The sequence below is a fragment of the Rhamphochromis longiceps genome, linkage group LG18 (assembly GCF_057381845.1).
Source record: "Rhamphochromis longiceps isolate RC_006_pf linkage group LG18, R_longiceps_female_GT1.1, whole genome shotgun sequence".
In the NCBI taxonomy this organism is placed as follows: Eukaryota; Metazoa; Chordata; class Actinopteri; order Cichliformes; family Cichlidae; genus Rhamphochromis; species Rhamphochromis longiceps.
The window spans coordinates 6,466,375-6,491,043 of record NC_140574.1 but is presented as its reverse complement, the minus strand read 5'-3'; the positions used below and the strand labels follow the sequence as shown (position 1 = coordinate 6,491,043).

Sequence of the window (24,669 nt, the reverse complement as noted above, 5' to 3'; positions counted from 1 at the left end):
ACAGACTCCAGCCCAGGGAAGCCCTCTACACAGCAGCGCTGACAAAGAGACGAGGTTTACACGGCTAAGATGGGAGCTGAACACTGAGGTCTTTCACTGAGGATGACGGCGGCTCACTGTCGAGACTCGATAAAGACGATAGAGGAAAGAGAATCAACTAGAAGAGCTTTGGGAGTGCGAGCAAAGCAAGACTGAAACCTCCCAAGAATGAGCAACAAAGGTTTTTGTAAGCGCTTAATCAGATAAATAAAGCGGAAACACAGCCTTACGTGTGAATTTTAATTAGCATTTTTCAATTAGAAGCTTAAAGTGACTCTCGGAGTTAAGTAACCGAGAAGATAAGTTTTTCACTCTGAGGAAAAACAAATATTTTATGTAGACTGAGATCAACCTATCACTGGCCAGGGCACTCGTGCAAAACAGATTTTTAATTTTAATGAAATTTTTAGCGGCATGAATGTTGAATCGTCTTTTAGAAACCTCTCTCGCTAACCAGTAAGGGATGCTTCTCTCTTACTGGTAAGCAATATCTCTATTTGCAAAAAGCAACATTGTGAATCTGTAAGTCAGCAGTGATGAGGTAAACCTTTGACGCAGTCCCACAGTCTATTTCAGGAGGTAAAAATCCCTGAAGAGGAGCATAAAATGTAAGCACTTAGGGGCCAAGCTGGGCTCATTATAAAATCAATGCTCACAGGACTACTCTCATTTAAAAACGTGGTGGGGAAAAGGTCAGAGAGAGCGAGAAAGAGAGACGGAAAAATCTCAATCTAATTCTTTGCTCAAAAAGCCACTTAATATTGGATTCTGTAAATTAAATTTCACACTTGGCTATTCCGGCCAAAGGATAATTACCGCAAGCAGAGGAGGGAATGGAAATAACTCGAGGTGGAAAACCTGTTGGATTGGTGATATTACTTCATGTCTCAGACAACAAATTATAGCAGGAGACAATCAGCAATCACCACACACCATTAACGTAGTTAAAACATGTCGACACGAGAGTGAAGGCGACGCTGAAAGAAGAGAATCACAGAGTCTGTCTCCTTTAAATCACAAAATCAGCCCCGGAGACTAAAGCAGGGATTTTCAAGCCATTTAAAAAAAATTTCAATTTTTAATTACATAGGGAAAAATAATAGTGCATTTTGGCGTGTTTTTTAAATAATCTAAAAAAGATGAGTCCTAAAAAAATATATAATTTGTGACCAAATCTTACTGTGGATTATTTATGTCGTGTGAGATTTACTGTAAACAGTACAGGTAATACAAAACTGTAAAAACAAAACAGTGCACCTCAATAATAAACACGTATCGCGTTGTTCTGTTTTGCTTTAATAGGAAAAAGCAACGGCTGCCATCAGTTGCAAGATGACGATTACAAGAAGCAAAAATATGGTTGTAATAAAAGGCTCTCTCATTATGAAGGTCCACAAAACTTCCACTTCTTAATGTTATGCACACACAGGAGAACTCCTGTTTATGCATCTTTCACGTGTTATAAACACAACACATTTTTCTAATATAAATATATATGTATAATGTGAATGTGTGCACAGATGGCACAGTAACAACTCCTACCTGGTAGGTGGCGGTAGCATCGCTGCTTGTATCTGTTCCCAAATTGGTGAGCTTTTCTTTGATCTTGTGGTGGGAACGGTGCCGGAGGCAGTAGACCACGGTGGAGGCCAGCAGGACTCCAACGATACACAGGATTGACACGACGGTGAGAATGAGGAACTTGGTTGACTCTGTCTGGCTGTACTTGGTGGGGATCTGGTTGATCTGGCTTCCCTGTGGGCCACAAAAGAACAGATGAATTGGTTAATAAATTGCGTCTATTACTATTTTTATCTGCGGTGAGTGGTTCTCTTTGCAGCTCAATGGGTAGAGCGTGGTGCTGCCAATGTCAAGATAAGGGTTTTGATTCATCCACCCTGCTAAAAATGACTGCGGTCGTGATGGAAGCAGGTGCTTTTGGGAAGAAAAAAAACCCGCAGGGGTGCGAAGCTGTGTACCTAAGAGTGTGCATGCTTTCAGGTGATTTTACTGATCAGTCAGACAAGAGGAACTAATCTGCAAAATCATCTGGCAGAGTGTTTGATTGGAACAACCCTGCAGGCTCTCAGAGCTTCATGGCACATGGTCTGATACTCCTGGATTAAAGCAGCCACCAAAGAGGCCAAAACCCCCCCAAAACAAGTCACACTGGAATCCTTCGATTGACAAGATAATATAAGCGCGAATTATTTTTGCTACTAATCAGGGTTCCAAAATAATGCTTGTCTTTGCATGGGTAGATGAAAGTGTAAATCACACGGTTCTTTTCTTTCCTTTTTTGGAAACGCATAAACATGCATATCACTGCGCTCGATGAAAAGTATAATCACAAGCGTTTGTTCCACCATCTGTGCCCAGGAGTGCATAGAATGCATAAACTCCTGTTTAGTAAAGCATTCTGGATGTCTCTAGACAGCTCAACACCCCGCTTGCTATATTGGAGGAATTTTCTACCACCATGCTCAGAGGCAACAGACGTTCTGCTGTCTTGAGCAAGTGCCTCGCCAATTCCGACCTCAGCTGCAATTTAATCCAGCGTGAGAGAACCAGATCCTTCAGCAAACAACTAGAGATTAAAGATTTCTTTTCAACCAGTCAGCTGCTTAAGATAACACAATGGACACATACTGTATGATAAAAGTCTCTGTCTGAACTGCTTCACGAATGTGCAATCATTTGAGAGCGGAGAAGTAAGTCTTATTGAGCTGTTCATTATGAGCTGCAGCTCCGACTGCTGCTTGCTGTTCATTTTCAGACACCAGCGAGCTCCAGATAATGGGCCTGTTGCATTTTACCTGACTACTACTAGTTAACAATAGGCAACATAATTCCCCGTTATTACGCACAGCATAATGATCTTGCCAACAAAGAGCGAGGCAAGAACCAAAAGAGTAGAGCTACAAATTGCATAGCCAATGACAGGCCTGTAATTCCTCTTGACAAAGAATTATCAAAAGAAATCAATCGCAAAAACAGCTTTTCTTGACTTGTTCCTTATTTGGAACCATTTTTTCCCCATATCTTTGTCGCACAAAAGAGATTACCACTCATTTACGGGTACAAAAAATTCAAACGCTTGATGGTCCCAAGCACATAACTATGCTTATCGCTGCACTCATCATTAGTTTGTCCTAGCTGTAATTTTATGTTGCATATTAAGCTTGTTTAAAATTACTTTTGTATTCTGACAGAGAAAAATAATGATTTCAAAAAGAAAAAAAACAAAGGTTTTCTCAACCCTGGAGAAAGGCAGCTTGAGGGTGAAAAAAAAGGGAGGGGGCGGAAAAAAAAAATCCCTGTCCCTCAGTGGTAGAGGTCACGGAGATTAGGCGAGGTGTGGCGTGGTGAGTTAATGGAAAGGAGGCTTTGAAAGCAGCAGGGAGAAAAGGGGCAGTCCTGTCGGATCCCTCCTGCCTGCCTGTCAGCACAGAGAAGCCCTGAAACCCTGGGAGGTGGGAAAAGGACCGCTCTACCCTGTTAAAGATTGTTCTGGAATTCTTGTGAGGTTTCGGGGAGTGACCCCCACCCCACCGCCATCATCACTCGATAATGCACCCTCCCTTCATCGTTCCCCCCCACCCCGTGATTTCATTCATTGCTGCTGCTGCATTCAGCACCTAATAAAGAGTGCCCGCAAAAACACACACAATGGGGACAACAGTTGTCCGATGCTTTGTGGGGTGTCCAATTTGCTTGGGGAGTTCTGAGCCATACTGTAAAAGCTGGTCGCATAGTAATGTGACGGCCCTGAAAAAACAAAACAAAAAAAAACAGCGGCTGTCTCCGAGTAAGGCTCTGAATTAAAGAAGAAAATATATATATATATATATGTATGAGAAGTAAAAATTGTGATTCAGCTTTGAAGTACAGGGCACATTAAAGATTTATCTGCAAACTCAACTTACTATAGAGCCTGTTCATGAATCAGTAATGTAGGGAGTCTGTTTATATTACATTTATATGGCTGCTTGTCCTAATGTTGCATTACACATCTGCACGAGCAGACGCAATTGATTGTGGTTGGCTTGTGTATTTTTAATGTTTCTCCTCATTAATGCGCTTTTAATGTAAAAGATCGCGGCAAAAAATATCAGCCGTTAAGAAAGCATCATAAACAAAAGTAGCTGAGCAGTAGCCTGTATGCGTTGTGGGCTCGGCAAGCCCATTAATAATGCATTATTGCTGATTCCACATGCTTCCACTGCAATCATCTTTTGCAAAATGTATTTTTTTTTAAACCCGCGGATCGAATAACTTCATTTGTCATTTTACTCCCCGAGTCATCTCATTGTTTTGTCAAATTAAGTTTCATGGAGAGGGATTGCATCTTGCTTGGCTAGTAATGGCCCATAATTCAAGGCCCTAACTGTAACAGCTCAGTCATCTTTCACGGGACAGATGCCGGCGTTTCCAAAGCACACTCCCCACTCCGTACACACACACAGGCAGAGACGCACGCACTGATCCCACCTCCTCCCTCGGCCTCTTTATCATGGCTGCCTAGCATGTCTGTCTATTGATTCAAACAAATGTAGCCTGACCCCACCTGCTTAATCAAGTTTGGTTGCAGTTGTTAGTAACAGTAAAAGGGGGGTGGAAGAGTGTGTGTTGAGCGTAAGAGGGGGAGAGAGCGAGAGAGCGACTTGAGGGCGTATGACTTGTTAGTTCACAGCTATGAAAAACGAGCAGCCATTCTAGCCGAGCTGCAGCGGCAGATGTAGCAGAAATTTGCAATGAGTGAAAATCAAATGTTTGCTCAGGATGGGAGGTGGAACATTCACACATGAGCCAACGCATGCAGCCATTACTGTGAAAATGACTGTACAGCCTTTTCGGTAATATGCATTATGAAACTAAACACTTGCATTCGAAAGCTTGTACTCGATGTAAGTGTGTTACCTATATTGTACTGTATGTTTCCAGTAATAAGCGGCAATCTGCTCGTCTCTGCGGTTCTAAGGCCTTCATCGTTTCTCACTCCCGAGACTTAACCCTTTCAATCTAAGGTGAATTACAACCCAGCACATAGAAATGAAAGGAAATGTAAATTGGTTCACGTTGCTGGTGTGATTGTAGGTGAAAAAGGAATATCACTACGACTGTTGGGTTGAATCGCTGGACGGATTAAAACAGAAATTCAGGCTTTAATCTAAATCATTCCTGGCTCGGAAGTATTTTTCTCATGGTTCAGACAGACAAAGAAAAAAGCTACAGAAATCCTGTTTGTTTCTGGAAGTAAATCGGCCGTTCTGATCAAGACTTTTTGAGCGAGCGTCTGAACATGAAAGAAGAATGTTCTCTCCCCAAAGGCAGAGGGGAGATGGGAGTTCCTTTCATGCTTCCACTTCCATTGTCCATCTGCTCCCACAAAAATCGATTGTACTTGCAAATTCTTCATTTCACATAAGCAAATGTGGTTTGACATACAGTGTGCAGTGCCTCCTGACTATTTCTGAAAAGCATTAATGTAGCCCGTCAAGGATGCCGGCTGTCTGTCTGGCTGTAGACGCTGCTAGGTTCATCTCTTTTCAGCAAATATCAGACACACTCCCTGCAGACAGATAGGCGCCTTTACACAGGAGGGAAAAGAACAAAAAGAATAGCAGAACACCTTTGTTTTTTGTTTTTTTAATCACATGGTGAATTTCTTTAAGCAGTTTAGTGTTAAAATCTTACTTATGTGGGCAGCAGCCTAAATTCCATAGACTTACAATAATCTTCTTTGCAGCTGTTACTACTAAAACCTTACTTAAATCAATTAAGAAAATAGATTTAGGTTAACTCTCCTCAAAAATGTGAGTAAATCATTCATCGGAAAAACGAATGATTCTGGTCTTTGGTTTTGCGTGGACGTTTTGTGGTGGAGCGGTTAAGTCTCCTGGTCGGTATGAGTGTGACGGGGTGTATATGTGTGTGCGTGAATGGGGGTGTGGATTAGCCAGGCTTCCATAGACAAAAGGCAGATGGATTTGCACGGCTCCGGCTTATTCAGAATGGGTAAAAAAAGGTCAGAGGGAGAGCGCCGGCCAGCTTTTGTTTTCCTGGACGACGACCGCTGTAGAAAAGATTTATCCCTCACCTCTGATTCATTCCGGGCCTTTGAAAAAGTTCAACCAGGGTTTCAAGAAAACCTTTCAGCAAACAAGCACAGAGAAACACATCATTCATGCACATGTATGCACGCACGCACACACACACACACACACATATAGCGGGATGTATGAATAAGTACATTTTTACTATGCGTGCATTGCAAGAAATATGACTACATTACATTTCATGTACTTACATCTGCTGGTGCACAGTTGCATGTATGTATGTCTTTTAACAACACACCCACACACTCTCGAACGCCGTGCACTGATGTCTGCACACTGCACGCACCCAAATTCAAATGCACCTGAGTCAAACTTTGCACAAAACAGAAAAAAATGATCCTTTGCTCGTATAAGCACCCACTTAAAAACCAAGCAACAACTCTATTCATTTCACCTCACCTTCACCGGATTAAACCGATTCTTCTGCGATATCACAAATTGCACACAAATTAGGGCAATCCTCGAAGATGAATATCACAGCATTAAAAAACAAAAAGAAAACAAACCACAAGGTTATTTAAAGTTCGCACTCCAGCAGTGCGAGGCGGCAGCTGAGCAAAATGAAAACAGCAGCAAATCCCATTAAACTGAATGTTATTACAATGTTACGGTGAGATGCAGCTGCATGAAGCCCCCTCGACCACGGTGCGCCGTCACTCACTGTCTAAACTCCACGGATACTCCCACTGCGCGTTCACCTTTAAAATATTCGACTTTCCGGGACAAATTTTAGGCAATTTTTAATCAAGCGAAGGAATTTCTATCGACACACTAGGTTCTAAATTAAACTGATGCAATATTGTATTTGAAAAACAATGTGTTTAAAACCAGGGCACACTCTTCGTCTCTTTTAGAGAAATGACTGAAAAGAGCGACACCAGAACAGACCCATCATCTTTAATATTTCGCAAAGATTTGTGGGACAATTCGACAGCTGTGGGTACTGATTAAAATCAGCCCACATTAGCATGCAAAACAATTAAAACCTACCAAAAATCCATGGTGAGGTAATGCAACAGACACCTCCTCTTGCGTCTATTTCCCATTCCACTCCGGCTGCACGGACTCCACAGACTCAGAGACAGCATCATACCAAAGGAGGAGGAGGAGAGAGTCAGTGAGTTGGAGAGAGAGGGAGTTTCATCTCCTCCCATCATCTCCTTTCTCTCCTTTGGAAAAAAAGAAAAGAAAAGAAAGTTCCCAGCTTTCTTTCCTCCCCCTCTTCTTTTTTATGCCATTAACCTCATCCCTTGTAAACAACAAAAAAGAAAAGAAAAAAAAAGGAGAAATGCACCAAAAGATTTCTCTCCTGTCTTCTTCCTGATGCAATTCAAGATACGTTTGGAGAGGAGATGACAGGAAAAGAGAGGAGAGGACGAGCAGCCTCCACTTCCAGAGGGAGGAATGATGCTATTTTTTTTAAGGAGAGAGAGACTACAAATGTGCTGTGGGGCTCCTCCTTATATTCTTCCCATCCCTCCCTCCATTCCCTGCCTGTCTACAGCACATGTCACCTCCCTTGTTGCCATGGCTACGGCTCCACATGTTGCCGACAGGAGGAGGAAGAGGAGAGGAAGAGGAGTTGAGGACAAGAGAGTAAAAAGGGAATGAAAAGAAAAGGGGGGAAAACGAAGAGAGGATTGAAAAAAAAAACCCGAACAGGACAGGAAGGATGAGGGAAGGAGGCAAAGGAAAGGGACGAGGCTGTAAGGAAAGGAGGAGAGGGAATAAAGGGGAAAAAAGCAGGACATTCCTTTTTACAAGTCATTCCGACTCGTGCTGCTTCTTAAAATCTTGTTTTCCTTCAATCAAATTAAAGTTATTCTGTAGATGTGGCGACATCGGTTTGCTTTCTGGGAACAAATGGAAATATCTTCAGGCACATCAGTCCTCTGCTGCCAAGAAACTGCTGCTCGATTCAAGACAATTCAGGCGACTAAAGATTTCTCTTTAAGCAGAATTATCTCCATGGGCAATGCAGTGTTTTCTTTCCCAAACTTGTTACTCGTAGAAGGGATTTAGGGCATAGTTAAAGGTAAAAAATGTGTAGATTTCCTTCCACTGAACTAAAAGGTTTTTCTCTCACTCGTAAAAAAAAAAAAAAAAAAAAAGTATTGATGTGTATGACTATTGACAGAAAGTGAGCTGTTTGTGCGGTATAACAAATAGAAACTGACAGCTTACTTGCAGTTTTGATTTAAATTGAAGGACCTGACTGTGACCTAACTGTTTGCATGTGAAAAATATTAGTTTTATTTAATACATTACCAAATATTTGCTCATAGCTTTGAAAAAACAATCACATACAGATTGATTTATGTCTTTCAGTTTACTGTATCCAGCTATTCTTCTTTCGTAATCATTGTTGGCGAGAGTGAAAAGGACTAACAGCTGCAGCGAACGTGGACCGTTACAGAATTAAGTTGGGAAGCTGTGTTTGTCAGCGTACTTGCATGTGTGTTTGTGCATTTGAGTCAGAATTTTTTTTTTTCCTGATGTCAGATGTTTGTTGGGGTTTTTTGTCTGTGTGTGCGTGGATGGAAAAACAACAAACTTAACAGTGTTTGCAGCTTGAAAAAAAAATTAAAAAGAGAGGGCAAAGAGAGGAGATGCTGCCTAATGCAGTTGACAAGGTCCTTCCTGGGGAGCGTGTGTGTGTGTGTGTGTGTGTGTGTGTGTGTGTGGGGCTCTTCAGTTCATCTTTCTTTTCAGTCCCCCGCATCTCCTTCACATACACCCCCACACAATCTTTTGTCCTCCTTGGTGGCAGCTGGAGGTGGCAGGCAGCGGAGACCCTGCTCTCCTCTGTGTGCCGAGAGGGCTAGGAGGGTGGGGGCAGGGAGTTGCTTGGTGGAGTTTAGGGGGGGCTGACCGGTACCTCCCACCTCCCATCGGTCCAACTCTCAATGCTTTGAACGCAAGCAAAAAGAACTGGAAGTGACAAAGTTGGGGAGCTTTGGTGGCCTGTATTTGATTTCCTCTTCCTTTTTAGCAACATGAAAATCGCTTGCTGTTTTTCTGTTTTTGTTACACACACACACACACACACACACACACACACACACACACACACACACACACACACACACACACACACACACACACACACACACACAATGCAATACTACCTGTTCCTGCATTTTATGTGTCTGCATCACAGTTTTAACATCAGGCCATAAGCAGAAGTGTTAATGTGTTAACTCTGAACTCTCAATCAAGCAGTTCCAACCTAGAGAACTTTGGTTAGTTTGGTCCACCTATTATGGGAAATACTTTCCCATAGCACCAAACAGCTGATACACTAACAGTGGGAGAGACAGACGCTTTTACTCAGGAGCGCGTGGAGGCCAAACATTTGCTCAAAGGAAGATAAATACATCCACTCAGATTATTCATGTGGCAACGTACTTGCTGGATATGTACATAGACATCTGTTTGCCAATATATTAACTCAGATGTGCACATATACTGTCATTATTTTTTCCACTTCCAGCTTAATACTGTAAATATTGATAATATTAATGTTATAAAATGTACTCAGAGCAAGCTACATTGTTATGGTACAATACAGTATATTTTTCTTGGTGAGTGGAGCGTCTCATGGTACATAAATACAAATAATACAGAAAGTGCTTTGAGATTTATTTAAATTGATAAATTATTTTATCTTTCGACTTAGATTGTTATGGATGTGTGATATGATTTTTTGTTACTTATGTGACTAAGAGCAGTATTAAGGTTTGGTTAAAAATGGGCGACCAAGAAGGAGACTCCTCCATCCAACCGGAAATAAATCTCAAGGTGTTGAAATGTTATGTTCCCACAGCTGAGAGTAAAGAAATTACAACAAAGCTGATATCTTGTCATAGTTGAAGAAAGATGCACGCTTTTCCATATTGACAAGACAGCTTCATGCTGTCTTGTCAATATGGATTTGTTGAATGTTGATTTGTTGAATGGACATCCATAATGCAAATCTGCTTTTTGAACACATCCCAAAGGCGCTATATTAGACTGAGATCAGGCCTTTTGAGTACTGTGAACTCGCTGCCGTATTCAAGAAACCACTATCAGATGATCTGTGGTTCATAACATGAACTGTTGTCCTGCTGAAAGCAGATGGGTACACTGTGGTCATGAAGGGATGTACATAAATGAGTAACAATGCTCGGGTAGGCTGTGGTCTTTAAGCAATGCTCAATTGATACTAAAGGACAGGCCCGGCCCTAACCAATCTGGCGCCCTAGGCAAGATTTTAGGTGGCGCCCCCCTACATCGGCAGTGTAGTGTATGTACTCACAAGAAACCGAATAGCTTTGTCTTTGACCTTCTTTTTTTTTTACTTAAAGAAAGCAAATTCACAATCAGAATAATTAACAAGATAAAAAAAGATATGAATAAATAAATGAATACAAAAAATAAAAAATGAATATATGAAATACAATAAATTTTACATACATAAACACAATAAAACGTGTCAACAAGTTGGATAAAATAAATTAAAAATACAATATAAATAAGGCAACAGGAAGACCGCTCGATGCTGCTGCATCATGGCTGGGTTGTGCTGCTGATGCTGCATCACTGGTGGGTTGTGCTGCTGAAGTGGAGGCAGCAGCGGTAGATGTGGTAGATGGCCCAGGGGTGGGATTTAGAAACTTCAACAGTGCATCTGAAGAGAGGAGTATGTGACACCACTGAGTATTAAAGTCTAATAATAAAAACATGATTCCAGGAATAAAATGAAATGATATAATATAAATGAAAAACCAAAGAGATATATATATGATGTTAACTGATATGCAGATTAGATTCGATTCAATTTATTGTCATCATTACAGTGAAATGCTGAATAGCAGAATGCAAAGTAACAGTATAATATCATATGAGAATGTTATGTTATGATTATCTTTGACCGAATCACAGCAGTGCTCATATTAAAAAACAGCATTCCCTCTCATGTGATATTGCTTAATTAACATTAATGATGTGCACTTTAACAACTAGGCTTACAACTGTAATATATACAGGGGTGGAAAAGTGACTATTACCTGCAGGGTAAACGTTAGCTAACCAGAAGGCAATAACAATGTAAACAAAAAACACCTGCTTAAAAGATGAATACAAATGAGGAATGGTGGGAAAGGTGGGAGTACTGTAATTACCTAACGTTACATTATTATTTTCCATAACAATTTAGCCCCCTCCACAATATTAACTGACGTTAAAACAGTTAACTAGCTATTTATTGATTAGCAATTAGCGAATCATGTAACATTAGCTTAATGCTAAAAATTTAGGTTACTATCACATTCAGACAAATAATTTCATGTAGGCTAACGTTACCTACCTCTGTCTTTTTCTCGTTTCTCCTCCTCTTCTTTTCTCTTTTTTCTTCCCTGGCCACCTGACAGTTTTGGCCGTTTTGACATCTTGTGTTGATTTTTTGATGTGGTGACGTCCAAAAGGAACCATGATACCGGGAGGGAGGGGGCGCACCGTGCGGGGGGGGGGGGGCGTAATGTTGTAACAAATAATGTTTCTATTAAATAAGCTTTACTTTGCATTTTAATTAACGTGGGATTATTTTTTGTATTTAGAATTAATAGTACCAACTTTTTTTTTTTTTTTTCAACATTTATGGCACTGGCGTGGCGCCCCCTGATGGACGGCGCCCTTAGCATTTGCCTATACGGCCTATGCCACGGGCCGGCCCTGCTAAAGGATTCAAAGTGCACCAAGAAAATATCCCCCACACCATTACAGCGCCACTAGTTGAACAAAGCAGCGATCTGCGCTTTCATTTCATTTATCCCGAATTCGGAGCCTACCATTTGAATGTCACAGCAGAATCTCTTCAGACCAGGCAACGTTTTTCCAGCCCTCTGTTGTCCAAGTCAGAAAATTATAGCCTCAGCTTCCTGTTCTTAGCCGACAGGAGGAGTACCTCTGCTGCTGTAGCCCATCTTTCGACCAAGATTTAATGAGTTCTTCTTTTAGAGATCCTCTTTTGCATACCTTGGTTGTAATGAGCGGTGGTTTGAGTTACTGTTGCATTCCTATCAACTCAAAGCTGTCTGGCACATCTCCTCCGACCTCTGACATCCACAAAGCACTTTCGCCCAGAGAGCTGCCACTCACTGGATATTTTTTCTCTTTCCATTTTAGGACTGTTCTCTGGAAAATTTAGCTTCCAGTACTAATGGTGAAGACAGTTAGCAGGAGCAGCAGAATTTACATCTGCTACCAAGTTAACTGTTTAGCAGAGGCGTAATTTTACCTCAGAGTTCTTTGCAATATCGCTTTCTTTTTTTCAGACTTGGACAACTCCCTGTGTTTAATTGCTTTTTGAAGATTGAATCTTTCTATTTCAAGGACTATGTTACTCTAACATTTGTTCACTGTTAACATTTTCACAAACTGAATGAAGGTGATTTTTTATTAAACCTGAAGTCTGTGTGTACATTTTATAAAGCAGCCTGAAAACAGGTAGCTGTGATTATCATGAAGACTTGTAAATGAGGTTATGAACACTCACTCAGCTGGATTTTATTTAGTTAGCAGTTATTCTAACTAAATAAAATCGCTGTAAACGGCGAGGCCACAGTTACATGCCACAAGTTGCATGCACATTAGTGTAAAGGGAGGTGCTGTGGGTGCTCTTCTTTACAAGGATCAGATTTATCTGAAAGGAGCACTGTACTCATACTGAATGGACTTCCTGGATCCTAGTTGCCATGCTGTTCTTTGCTGACGGAACAACTGGAACATGCTATCCTAGATTTCCGTGGATGACATAAGTAGAGGAAACATGCTGTTAAAAGGGGGAAATGGTGCTAGCTGGGTAGAAAAATTCAAACCATTTGGTAAAATTAGCAATTTTGTGTCCCAGATTCAAGCACAGAAATTCTCACAAGTGGGAATTTTTCCAAATTCAACAAGGAGGAAATGTCTTCTTAACATAACACTTGGCAATCCTGTAGTGTCAAACCTGATGGTTGCAGACGCTTTTTGGCCACTTCTGCATCCTTTGAAGCTGGTTCATATTCTCTGCACCCCAGGTAAAATATAATGATAAAACAGCACATCAGATATGTTGTATATATTAAGATAAAGGAATTAAACTTTCAACCCAATTAAAGCCATTATCAAATTATCTATTTAATACCAGTCAGGAAGGTATTAAATGAATTTTTCAAAATAAACGGAATCACGTGAAATAGTATGCAGAGTGTTTACGGATGAGAGGTGAGGTGCAAAAAAAAGTAAACCTTAGAACAGGCTTTTCCCCGCAGCACATCATGTAATAAATACAAAGAAATTGCAGCCGTTTACACTTACCATATGTCTAAAAATGTATAGTTTCATGCATCGGTCATATGACTCGACTCCAGGTACACAACATCCAGCTGAAAACACTTCACACAAGTCGAGTTGCCCAAGATTCACAGAATTTACAGAAAATGTAAAAATTGTCGGGATATGAGATTTTGGTCATATTGCACAGCCCTACATCACGTTACCTGTTAAAACAAGTGATCCTCGCAAGCATTTTAGATTTAAAGTGCCTGTTGGGCGCTGGCTTAGCTAAGTGCATTGAGCGGCCGACCACATGCTATATAGCCGGGTTTGAGTTCAACCTGCATCTACTCAGCTGAATGAGGCCTTGCAATGTTAATACTGGTAGCTAACTGCAGATATGTCTGAGACCAAATACTTACCCTGTGTTTGTAGTCCAACTGTTATTTTTAAAACTTCTCCCAGGATCCTTCACTGTGAACTTCACACCTGACCTTGCCCCGGTAGTTTTTAGTCAGAACTAACTATTTCGTTTTCTCCACTGCTCCTTTTGTTGGCTATAAATCGTAATTCGAGATTGCGAATTTGTTTGCACGACACTTCCACGGTGCTTTGCTGAGGTTTTAAGTTTTTTTTGTTTCTTTTTGTTGACATGTAAAATGAGAAGATTGATGGCGACCATTAAGATCTCTTCTCCGCATGAGACTACTTGACTTTATTCTCTCTGCTATCACTTGAAGCCTCACAGAACCCAGAGTGAGAAGTCCCCACTGTCATTAACTATGGATGAACAGAGGATTTTAGACCAACAATCTCCACATAATGAGCTCGGAAAACATCACTCAACTTGCAACCTTAAAAAACAGTCATGTCTCCCTCTTTGTGTGACGGCTTCAGAACGACACGGCCATCAACTCTGCCGTCAGCTCTGTCAGATGGTAACGACATCAGAGGCCATCATCGCCTGGATACTCACAAACAGCTTGTGTGATATTCAAACGGTCACCGATGGATACGAAATGAAAGGCTGTCTCTCATGTTGTTCAACAAAATGACAGCTCTTTCAGCCCAGGACCACCAAACCATTGTCCTTTGTGTGGTGCAAGTATTTTGGATTCCTGTGACCCACCATTCTGCCCCCACATGCCTTGTCTTCAAGGATGGCACCCAAGACAAAAGAGCCATCATCTGCATGATATGGTAGCCCCGACGCCCCGACGCCCCCTGGGACATAAATCTTCAGCATACAAGTAAGCAAGCATAACATCTGGTCTGACTGACAAATAGACAGTGACAAAGTATTTCATACAGTTTGTGTTAAAGCAGCGATTGAAAACCTGCTAGTTGCACCAAAGAAAATGAGGATGTACCTTTCCAGTTCTGGGCAGAAAGGAGACCCAAAAACACTCAATACTCTGAGGACTTTCCATCTTTACAATGAGCACAAAAACAAAACAAGAGTGCAAGAAGCTCTGTTAAAATTTAAGGTAAATGCAGAGCAAAAAGTAACGGATGTAGCGCTTTGTAGCAAAACCATTAAAAAATAGTGACCCTATAGGCTTCATATGATGAAGTGCTTCATGCTTAACTCATTCACTGCCATTGACGTCTATAGCCGTCAATTGCAGTGAATGAGTCAATGGGTTTAACTCATTCACTGCCAATGGCTGGCAGTGAATGAGTTAACAGCAAACAACAGTGGCCACAATTTTTTTTTCCAAAGAGTGCATGAACCCAGACTTGACTGGGCTTTCTGTCCCCTTCATTTTTTATTTATTTATCCCCTTCCTCAGGTTTTCACACACACACACACACACACACACACACACACACACACACACACACACACACACACACTGCTCTGTCTTGTACCTTTGGCTAAGCTCACTTCACATGCTGGAAAATGGCTTGACAGCGGAGGCCGATGTAACTGTCTTCCTTCTGCAGTCAGAGGGGCGAGCATGAAACAATTCTCCTGACAGTCTTGACTGGAGCAGCATCACCATCAGGCGGTCTAAGTCTGCGAGCTCCGCTTCACCAGTCCAATCACACCACGAGAGTTTAAAGGCGCCATGTCCTGTATGCTGTTCCCCGCCGTTAAACAAGCGGAGACTGTCCTTGGCCATAAAACCGTCTGCTCATTTGTTAAAATATGTTTTCCTGGTAACTTGAACATGCACAAATATATCTTTTTCCTTTGAAAACAGTAGCACTGGCATTTTATTGAAACATATGTTAACCTCCTAAGACCTGAACTCTTCCACAGCAACATTTTTAATTTCTCTATGATATTTGGGCAAATTGGGATCCGATGAATGTAAAAACAAAGAATTACCAGATATTTTTTTTACCTGATTTTTGTTTCTAAGAAAAATGAGTGCCACATATATGATATTCGTTTAAAATTTCGATAGACCAGTAGCAGTATAATGTCCTCGTAAGTGGATATCAGGACCTTGTAGAGCAAAATTGAGTATTTTGCTCTAGATAACCCAAAATGTGATGTCCACATATGCGGACGCCAGGTCCTAGGAGGTTAAACTTTCACCAACAGGCCAATGATACCCACTCAGTTATTGTTGTAATTGACTTAAACTAACTCCCTGGCAGAGCCCTTCGACTGCTGTCCCTGAATAACACTGCATCCGAAAGCAAGTCCAGTCCACTGAAGATATGACATAGTGCAAAGTGCTTACTGAAGGGACATTAAATGTGAATGTCACACAGGTTTGTGTATACATTGGTTTGCTTGTTTTATGTGTCCAAAATAAAAGGCTGTAAAGGTGGTAAATTAACTTCATGACTCACACACCAGACTAGAATTTGTTTCTACTGATTACAGTCAATGTTTTTTTTTGGAAACTTAACATTTAAACAACACAAAGACTATATGTGAAAAATAATTTTTGCTCCTGGGTTGAAAAGAGAAGAGAAGCTATGGTACATTAAACCTGCATTCTTTCTAATTCTGAGGAGGTGGAAACGCTGCTGATTTTAAAAAGAAGTCAGACTGTATGGATGTCTGTGAGACATCTCTTTCTTTCAACTATTTTACTCTTATTTAATACAGTTTATTTTGCAAACGATGGTCCTATTTAAAAGATATGTGCAAACATATCACAGAATGAGACCAAAGAAACATTTCTCTTTAGGTTCAGTTTTTCCGCCATTATGCATCCGTGTATACTCTCTGACTGGACACATCACAAACATGTTTGATGTTTCCATTTTTCTTGTCTGGCCCTAAATTCGATGCTAGATTCCTAAACTGACACATCAAAACTTTGAGAACACCTGCTTTAAGGTTTGCCCACCAAATGAATGATGAGTTCCTGCAGTATAAGAACGCACTGACTGATGACAATAATGCTAAATGATGTCTGGGTGCACTCGATGGACCGGAGAAACGACCACCGTTCTCCCTAACTAACCTAAATTCAAATATAAAGACTCTTTTTAATTTTAACTGTTTTTGTTTTTTTTACCTAAAACAAAAACATAACTTGCAGCCGATCTGCCTGAAGTCTAGAACCCATGGACATCACCAAATGTTGTGCTCCTCCCTTGAGTTGCTTTGCCTTCAGTTGGTGAGTTTTCCGAAATAAAAAGCATGCTCTATTATTACTGAGGTCAGTTGAATAACTTTGCAACTGAGGAAAATCTTAAGAAACTCTTAGGCTGCTTTTGCAGCATTTGGCTAAATCTCAGCAGAGCATGTAGCCCTGCACACTTCTATCAGCAGTCAGATCATCGACAAACCGTGGCCCTGTTCCACTGGCAGCCATACATGCCCATAGCACTGCCTCCACCATGTTAGACAGATAATGTGGTATTCTTTGGATCATGAGCCGTTTCTCTCCTTCTCCATACCTTCCTCTTCTCATCTGTTTTTCTCTCATCCTCTCATTTCATCTGTGATATTTTTTGTGGATTATTTTAGATGTTTTTAGGCAAAGTCTAATCTGAACGTCTTGGTGTTGAGCATAATTCTTGTAGATGCTCTGTACTTCCATTCATGAAGGCGTCTTTTGATTGTAGACTTTTCTTGACTAGGTTAGATGCTGTGAAGTAGTTTTTCTTAACTATGGAAATAATTCTGTCATCATCCTCTTTAGCCATCCTCTGGGGTCTTCCAGGCTTCTTGGTGTAGCTGAGTGTTTTTTTTTTTAATGCACAGTATTGTTTATTCTAAACTTGAAAACTTTGTGTCTGTCTGATAGGTTTATTGGGGTTTTTGAGCCTAATAATAGCCTCCTTCACTTGCGCTAACATCTTTGGGTCTCATATTAAAATTATACTGAAACTACAGTGGACAGTTACAAAATACTAACTCAACACTTAAAAAAAACTTCAGATATTACGTCTACTTCCTTTGTGATGAAGCAGTAAGAGAACAAGCCTCACCTGGCCATAAAACTGCTTGATAGTCGATCGCCACATTCATTTTTAACTTTGAAGACAGAGGAATGTATAAAAATGCCTGTAAAACTTGAACAGTTTTTTGTAAAACCCCATCAATTAAAATTGTCTGTTTGCACTGCAACCACATATTGATTGATTTCCAGTCATACTGGTGATGTAGCACAGAGGCAAAACTACAAGATCTATGTCTTTGTTTCAAACATTAAAAAGGGCGATGTACAAGTCTTCATCTACAGTAAAATGCAGCTCAGCACTGAATAATTTTTAAACCACTGGTTGTCTGTTTGCTGTTTGTCACTTCTGGTGCAAATGAGCTGCACAAAAAGCAGTGAGGCATCCCACCGGCACAGTCCACTATCTATACTGCGGTTCTGCATAAAGAAAACAATTCAGTTTTGTGGTTGTAATGTATTCCACCAGATTTTGTTGCAGAGATGGCAAATAAAATCACTGATACACCATGCCCTCTCACAGATATCTTTTATCTTCAGAGGTTGTGACCGCAGCAGAGCTCCAGACTACTTTCACCAACTCGATCTGACCAGTTTAGTGCTGAGTGCGTCTGCCACCTGGCTGAAGAAGCAGTGGCATTTTGAAAAAAGCCTGCTTTTGTCTGAAAGCCCAGAGAAATGTTTTCTGTTTCCCTGCCTCCTCAAAAATCAAATGGATTTTCTTTTTGCAGCAGAGGAATGAAGGGAGGGAGCGAGGAATGAAGGAAGGGGGGGAAAAGAGGGAAAAGGATGGATGGATTCCTTTCAACCATCACCTTTATCAGCCATCTTCTCCTCTGTGAAGGAGGATGCCTCAGAGCTCTGCAAAATAAATTGAGGGTTATTTTCTTATGAGATGCAGACTGAGGGGAAGGTGATAACAATGACTTTTCGCACGTCATTAAAGTCGTTTTTACATCTGCTTGTGGGTCCCAGCGGATTGTTTTCTTCCCTCAGTGTGACAAATAAATATCTGATAGATGTTCAGCACTGCCTGATGTGCTGTACAGCACTAGGCCTGCAGCCAACATGGAAGGTTACTGTCACTGTTGTAAAATTAAAGGTGCTTTCACAAAAGTACATTTAGGACGTTCTTCAAAGGCCTCTGATCTGCACTTTCTCAGCATTGTCTTGATTTGCATCCAGCTGCATTTTATAGGACTTCTCCTGCCAGCGGTCAGTGTTTTTTTGACTCCTCCCTCAGTATGATGAAATATTTGACTGCAATTCAGAACGTTTCTGATCTCAGTGCCCTTTCTCAGTTCAGTGGATGGTGCTAATGCAACTAAAACGAAAAGTGTAAATTAATTAATGGAACTTTGGACAGCTAACAACTATATAAATAGATGACACAAAGGGAAAGACAACAACTAAGACGATTGTGCTTTCCCCCCAACACACTGCCTGGGATGACTAATGTTAAATAGCTTAAACAACATGTGACTTTCTTTGTGACAGTTTTAGACATATTTCACCTGAGTTCATCAGTGAGACCCTGATAGTAATTTTCTCCACCAGATTTCTTCCTAATATAAATAAATCTCGCGTGAATAAGTGTTCTCAGATGAGTAATTACATTATAGTTACAATTGTTGTAATTGTTGTTACTTGTGTTACAATAGTTCTTAAATTATCTGCACGCTGGGCTCACAGAAAGAAAAAAAACATCAAACAAATGTTTTTTTCTTCTCTTCCTGCAGACTTATGGTACAATCAGCTTCAGTTTATGTGCAGTAGGAGGCAATAGTGGAGCGGTACAGAGATGCAGCTTGTGGGGAGTGGAGACAGGACATTATTTTTTACTGTATTGCAAAAAAGGACAAGGGCATAAATGGGAAAGTGGAAATTGCATCCAGGACAGAAACCACCATGTTGCTAACAAAACATCAGCTCTTTACAAGAATCTGACAGACAGCATGCTAATGCTAAGCTAGCCAAGAATCCAGCGTGACTTTATAGCTGAGAGAATGCCGACCCCAGCCCAGCAGCCAGACCCTGAACTTCAACAGGTAACAGAAGGAGTGAAGAGCAGTCAGGCTGCAGACTTCGTTTCTACCTACTCATGTTTCTAAAGAAGAATCGCTGTGGCGATTGCTTCGAAGTCACTTTGTGCTGGTTTTCATTTTTGCTTTGTGCTGTCGGCTTTGTTTTCATATCTAAATATGAAGACAAAGATCATAAGTGTGTCCTCATTAGGATAGGGACTTGTGCTGCTGTGTGCATTGTTAACTGGTAATTATGAGACAATGAATTCCAGGTCAATTTACAGAGCAAGAAAGTAATGTACATACATGCCAAACCTCCCGATTTTTCCTGGAGAATCCCAAATTTCAGTGCCCCTCCCAAAAATCTCCCGGAGCCACCATTCTCCCCAATTTCTCCCAATTTTCCACCCAGACAACAAAATTGAAAAACCATATCCCAGATTGGCCCAGCCAATTCCAGCTTCCAACAATGGCTACTACTACTGCAGCTACTTAGTTTTAATATTACTCTTATTACTCTTTCTGGGTCACAAAATAAACTTTTAACATATTTTCAGGCGAGAATGTAGCTGTGTAAACTTCAAATATCTGAGCCGTGGAGAACAGCAAACTCCCGGCACATCGTTTTCAAACCCCCGCGGCCTTTTGCTACTCAGGCTAAACATGATATATAAGTCACTTAAATAACTTAAACATGTTATTGTTTGGCCTTTTTCAGTGTTTTAATTGTTTGTGAGTAAATCAGTTTGGCTGAGATTATTAGATTAGATTAGATTAAATAAAACTTTTTTTTTTATTAGTTTTTTCTGTTTTCACAAATAGTACATAATTAGATAACATAATAAAGTGTACAATTCAGAACCAAAAATAAATAAATAAATAATAAACAAAACCAAAACAAACAGACTGATAACTAGGCACAGAACACCAGCTCAGTTCCATCTAAAAAATAAATAAATAAATAAAGAGAGAATACAATACAGTACAATACCTGTGGTCCCAGTATTACGCTGCAGTTTGAACACTCAAGAGAATCCTTGTAACATAATATTAGAAACATCAGGTTCCACATAGTTCAAGTATGGTTCTCACACCTTAAAGAATTGATCTGTTTTTGAGTGCAGTATACATGTAAGATATTCCAATGGAACTTGATCCAACACTACTCTTTGCCAACCTTTAACAGTTGGTGCTTTTTCATAAATCCATTGGAGTAGTATATTCTTCCTTGCCGCATAGGTGAGAACACAGTACAATCTCCTATTATTCTTGGATATTAATCGCCGGCTGGGGAGGCCCAGTATGAGAGACCATCTCCAATTCACAACCGAAAATCTTCTCCATTTCAGATAACACATTAGACCAATATTCTTGCAATTTCAAACATGACCAGAAGCTGTGAGTTAGGGTAACAATTTCTGTCTTACATTTGAGGCACATGGGTGAAAGGGTAGGATTATATTGATGTCTGCGAAATATGGATATATGCATTCTGTGTATGATTTTTAACTGTATTGCTTTAAATAAAACTTTATTAATCCCTCAGGAGGGTTCCTCCTTGGTTTTCACACAGCTGAATAGACGTCAAACAGAAAACTGATTAAACAGAAGTGTGGGATGGTCGAGAATTTACACCAGCGCCCAGTTATATTTTTAAACAGCAAGGAGCAGACGGCCGAGTTTCACTCCACCGAGAGAGATTGTGACATAATTCTGAAGGTTAGACCGTCCAATTTCACAGTCTCTCATTTCCGGTCTACTCGGCTTTCGGAGGCCGAGTCCTCAGGTAGATGCAGCCTCTGAATTTGGACACCTCCGCTGTTTCTGGCCAGACAATAATAACTGTGACATTCAACTTATTTTATCCGATAAATAAACATAGTAAAATTCAAGTTTTTTGTGTGTATGTGTGTGTGTGTGTGTATATATATATATATATATATATATATATATATATATATATATATACATATATGCATTTGTATACCACTCTCCCCCCCCAACAGACCTAATTCTAAGGTCTAACACTAACAAGACTAACAAGTAATGTCTAATACATTACCTTTATGAAGAATAGCCCCAGTTATTGTGGCTGCCTCTGAGTAATAATTCAAATAAAACTGATATAAACACATCTGTCGGCTGGTTACTTTATTAGTGGGTCTAACACATCTGTAAATCTAAATCACTGAATTGAATATATAAACACACAAGGCTGCAAACACCCACATACACATAAGGCTTCATACTATTGCACCATTGTGTGCATGTGTATGTGTGTAATACCTGTGTGCTGCCGTTGGGCCCAGATTAGCTTGTTAAAATAGAGCAGCACCGTTAGCGTGCACGTCGCTTCAAAGCCGAGAAAAGGCTGTTGATCAAGGTGAATGCTACGCTTGTCGCCTTGCCTCTCCCTCACATTCAATCACCCACACGACCTCCTGCTGCCTGCCTGTGTGTGCGTGCGTGCTGCTGCGTGTGCGAGGACCTGATAGCATGTGTAACCAGTATGTCTTGAACAAGTTTGCCAGTTTGTGTATCCATGTGAGGAAGGGTGAGGAGTTGATTAGGAAGTGTGCGGTCGGGGTGAATTTGTATTTCCAATGCTGTGTGCTGGAGTGTGTGACTTTTGTGTTCATAGAGATATTATGACTGCATGTGTGTCTATGTGCATTTTTTCCAGCACTTATTTCCCTTTTCAACAGTCAGCTCAGTGGCCCTGAAATATCCTCGCAAAAACCACAAGACTTATAGTGAAAAGGGGCTGATTCTGAAGTTCTTTCAGAGACTGTTTGAGGGATTTGTCAGCAAATAAGATGAAAGGAAGCAAAACCTTGAAGCTAAATGAGCAGCAACCAAAAAGGACGACTGATTATAACTTCACACCATTGGTGGGATAGAGAGATGGAGCAAAACAGTGTGTTAATCCATTTAAAACTCATGTTGGACCACACACACACACACACACACACACACACACACACACACACACACACACACACACACACACACACACACACACACACACACACACACACACACACAAAGACCAAACAATAAAGCCATGCATGTATTTTTGTTTCACTGCAGTTGCAATGGACAGCATGTTGGGCAAGGCTTAGCACTGTTGCTTCCCAGGCTGAATCCAGGCCAGCTGGGGCATTTCTGGGTGGAGTTTTTGGAGTGGAGTTCTCCCTGTGCTTGGATGGGTTCTCTCCAGGTAGTGTACTCCAGCTTCCTCCCATAGAGATTGGTTACCAGGTGTGAATGGTCGTCTGTCTCTGTGCTAGCTCTGTGACACACTGGTGATCTGTCCAGGGCGTAACCCACCTTTTGCCTCACGACAGCTGGGACAGGCTCTGCCTATCTCTGGAATGAGCTTGTTTTGGTCAGAGGGGAATTTGGGGGCTTTGAGGTCGGTTTATTGTTTTGGGTTCTTTTTTGCCTTCCAGCAATTTTAGGTGAGTGTCACATGTCAAAGTCTAAGCTTCATGAATATGAGCACCAGTGTTTCCCAGTACTACACTGCAAGGCAATGAGATGATCAGCTGTGTTCTGTTCCCTCCCTGTGTTAATGTTCTGGCTGGTAGTTCAAATAAAACAGGCGCAGTGCTCGTTTTATGTGACACTTCTGCTCTTGTCTTGATGTTCTCTTATGTAATTTTAAAAACAAACAGCTTGGCCTTCGGGGTTATGATCACCTTCATTTGCTACCTACCAAACATCTGAAAATGGGCTTTCTGTCTGGCCTAATATTTATTTACTACAAGCTTTCCTGTAATGCATACTTATATTCCTCAGCTGAGCCCAGCACAGGCAATAATGCACCATGCAAAAGCTAGCATGGTGCCATTAGCTGCACTTGGAATATTAAATACATATGACCCAGAGAGCACATATTACAGAATAGCAGTGGCCAAGCCTGAGGGGATCGTTGTTTCTACGGTGAACTGGATTCTCGGCAACAGCACTTAGTCTCCATTCATCAAGTCATTTCTTGTTTTCCCAAGCAACCAAAAAACAGGGGCAAGGTCACAATTTTCACAACAGGAGTAGGGAAAATAAGAACAATATATTTAACAAAACAACCTTGCATAATTATTCATCATTAGCTGCCCCCCATCAGTCTAGCCCTTGTCATTGTCATGACAACAATCTCCTGTGCCTGAATCCTCCCTTGCACCTCCCACTGCATCCCACTCGCCCTCAACTGTGAAACATCAGTGGGACAGCCTTCTGACTAAACATCGGCATCAGGCATTTCTCTGGCATGCAGGAGAGCTGCTCGAAACTCACACGTCCTGCTCATCGCTGAAGGCCATGTTCCTTACATTCTTACACTGTGACCCAGCATGCCACTATGAAAGTAATGTGAATTCAGACCAAAGGGCATCCATCAACTTTTCTCCATTCTTTAAATAAACAATACCAGCTAGAAGCTACAGTGCATCTGAGCCAGCAGCAATCGTGTCCACGAGGCCGGTGGATAAAAAATAGCTAGAATGGAAGTGAATGAAGCCCTTCCATGTAAAGTCTCCATGCTTATCTCAGTGCAAGGCAGACTTTTAAAAGATACTCTTAATCTCAAGAGCGTCACTTCCTTCTTAAATATTGGTTTTAAAATAGCATGTTTATTGTGAGTGTCGCATGCATGATAAAAAATCTGTAGCTGATGTGTGGACCGCTGTTGGTTGATATGTACTCAACCATGAAAGAGGGCAGGATCTGCGAATACATGCATGCAGTAATAGGTCATATATTGATTAATAATTATATATTTGTAATACAGTGGTCCCTTGTTTATCGCGGGAGTTA

General features: G+C 40.9%; 1 protein-coding gene across 2 annotated transcripts in view; it reads right to left on the bottom strand.

Moving 5' to 3' along the window:
* Nucleotides 1-24,669, bottom strand: part of LOC146647597 (receptor-type tyrosine-protein phosphatase N2-like) — a 231,715-nt gene that overhangs the window by 62,862 nt on the left and 144,184 nt on the right. For both annotated transcript variants that reach the window (XM_085390215.1, XM_085390216.1), the window contains one exon: nt 1,582-1,794. In XM_085390215.1, the coding sequence (XP_085246341.1) occupies nt 1,582-1,794 (213 nt within the window). The remainder of the gene's footprint in view (nt 1-1,581; nt 1,795-24,669) is intronic.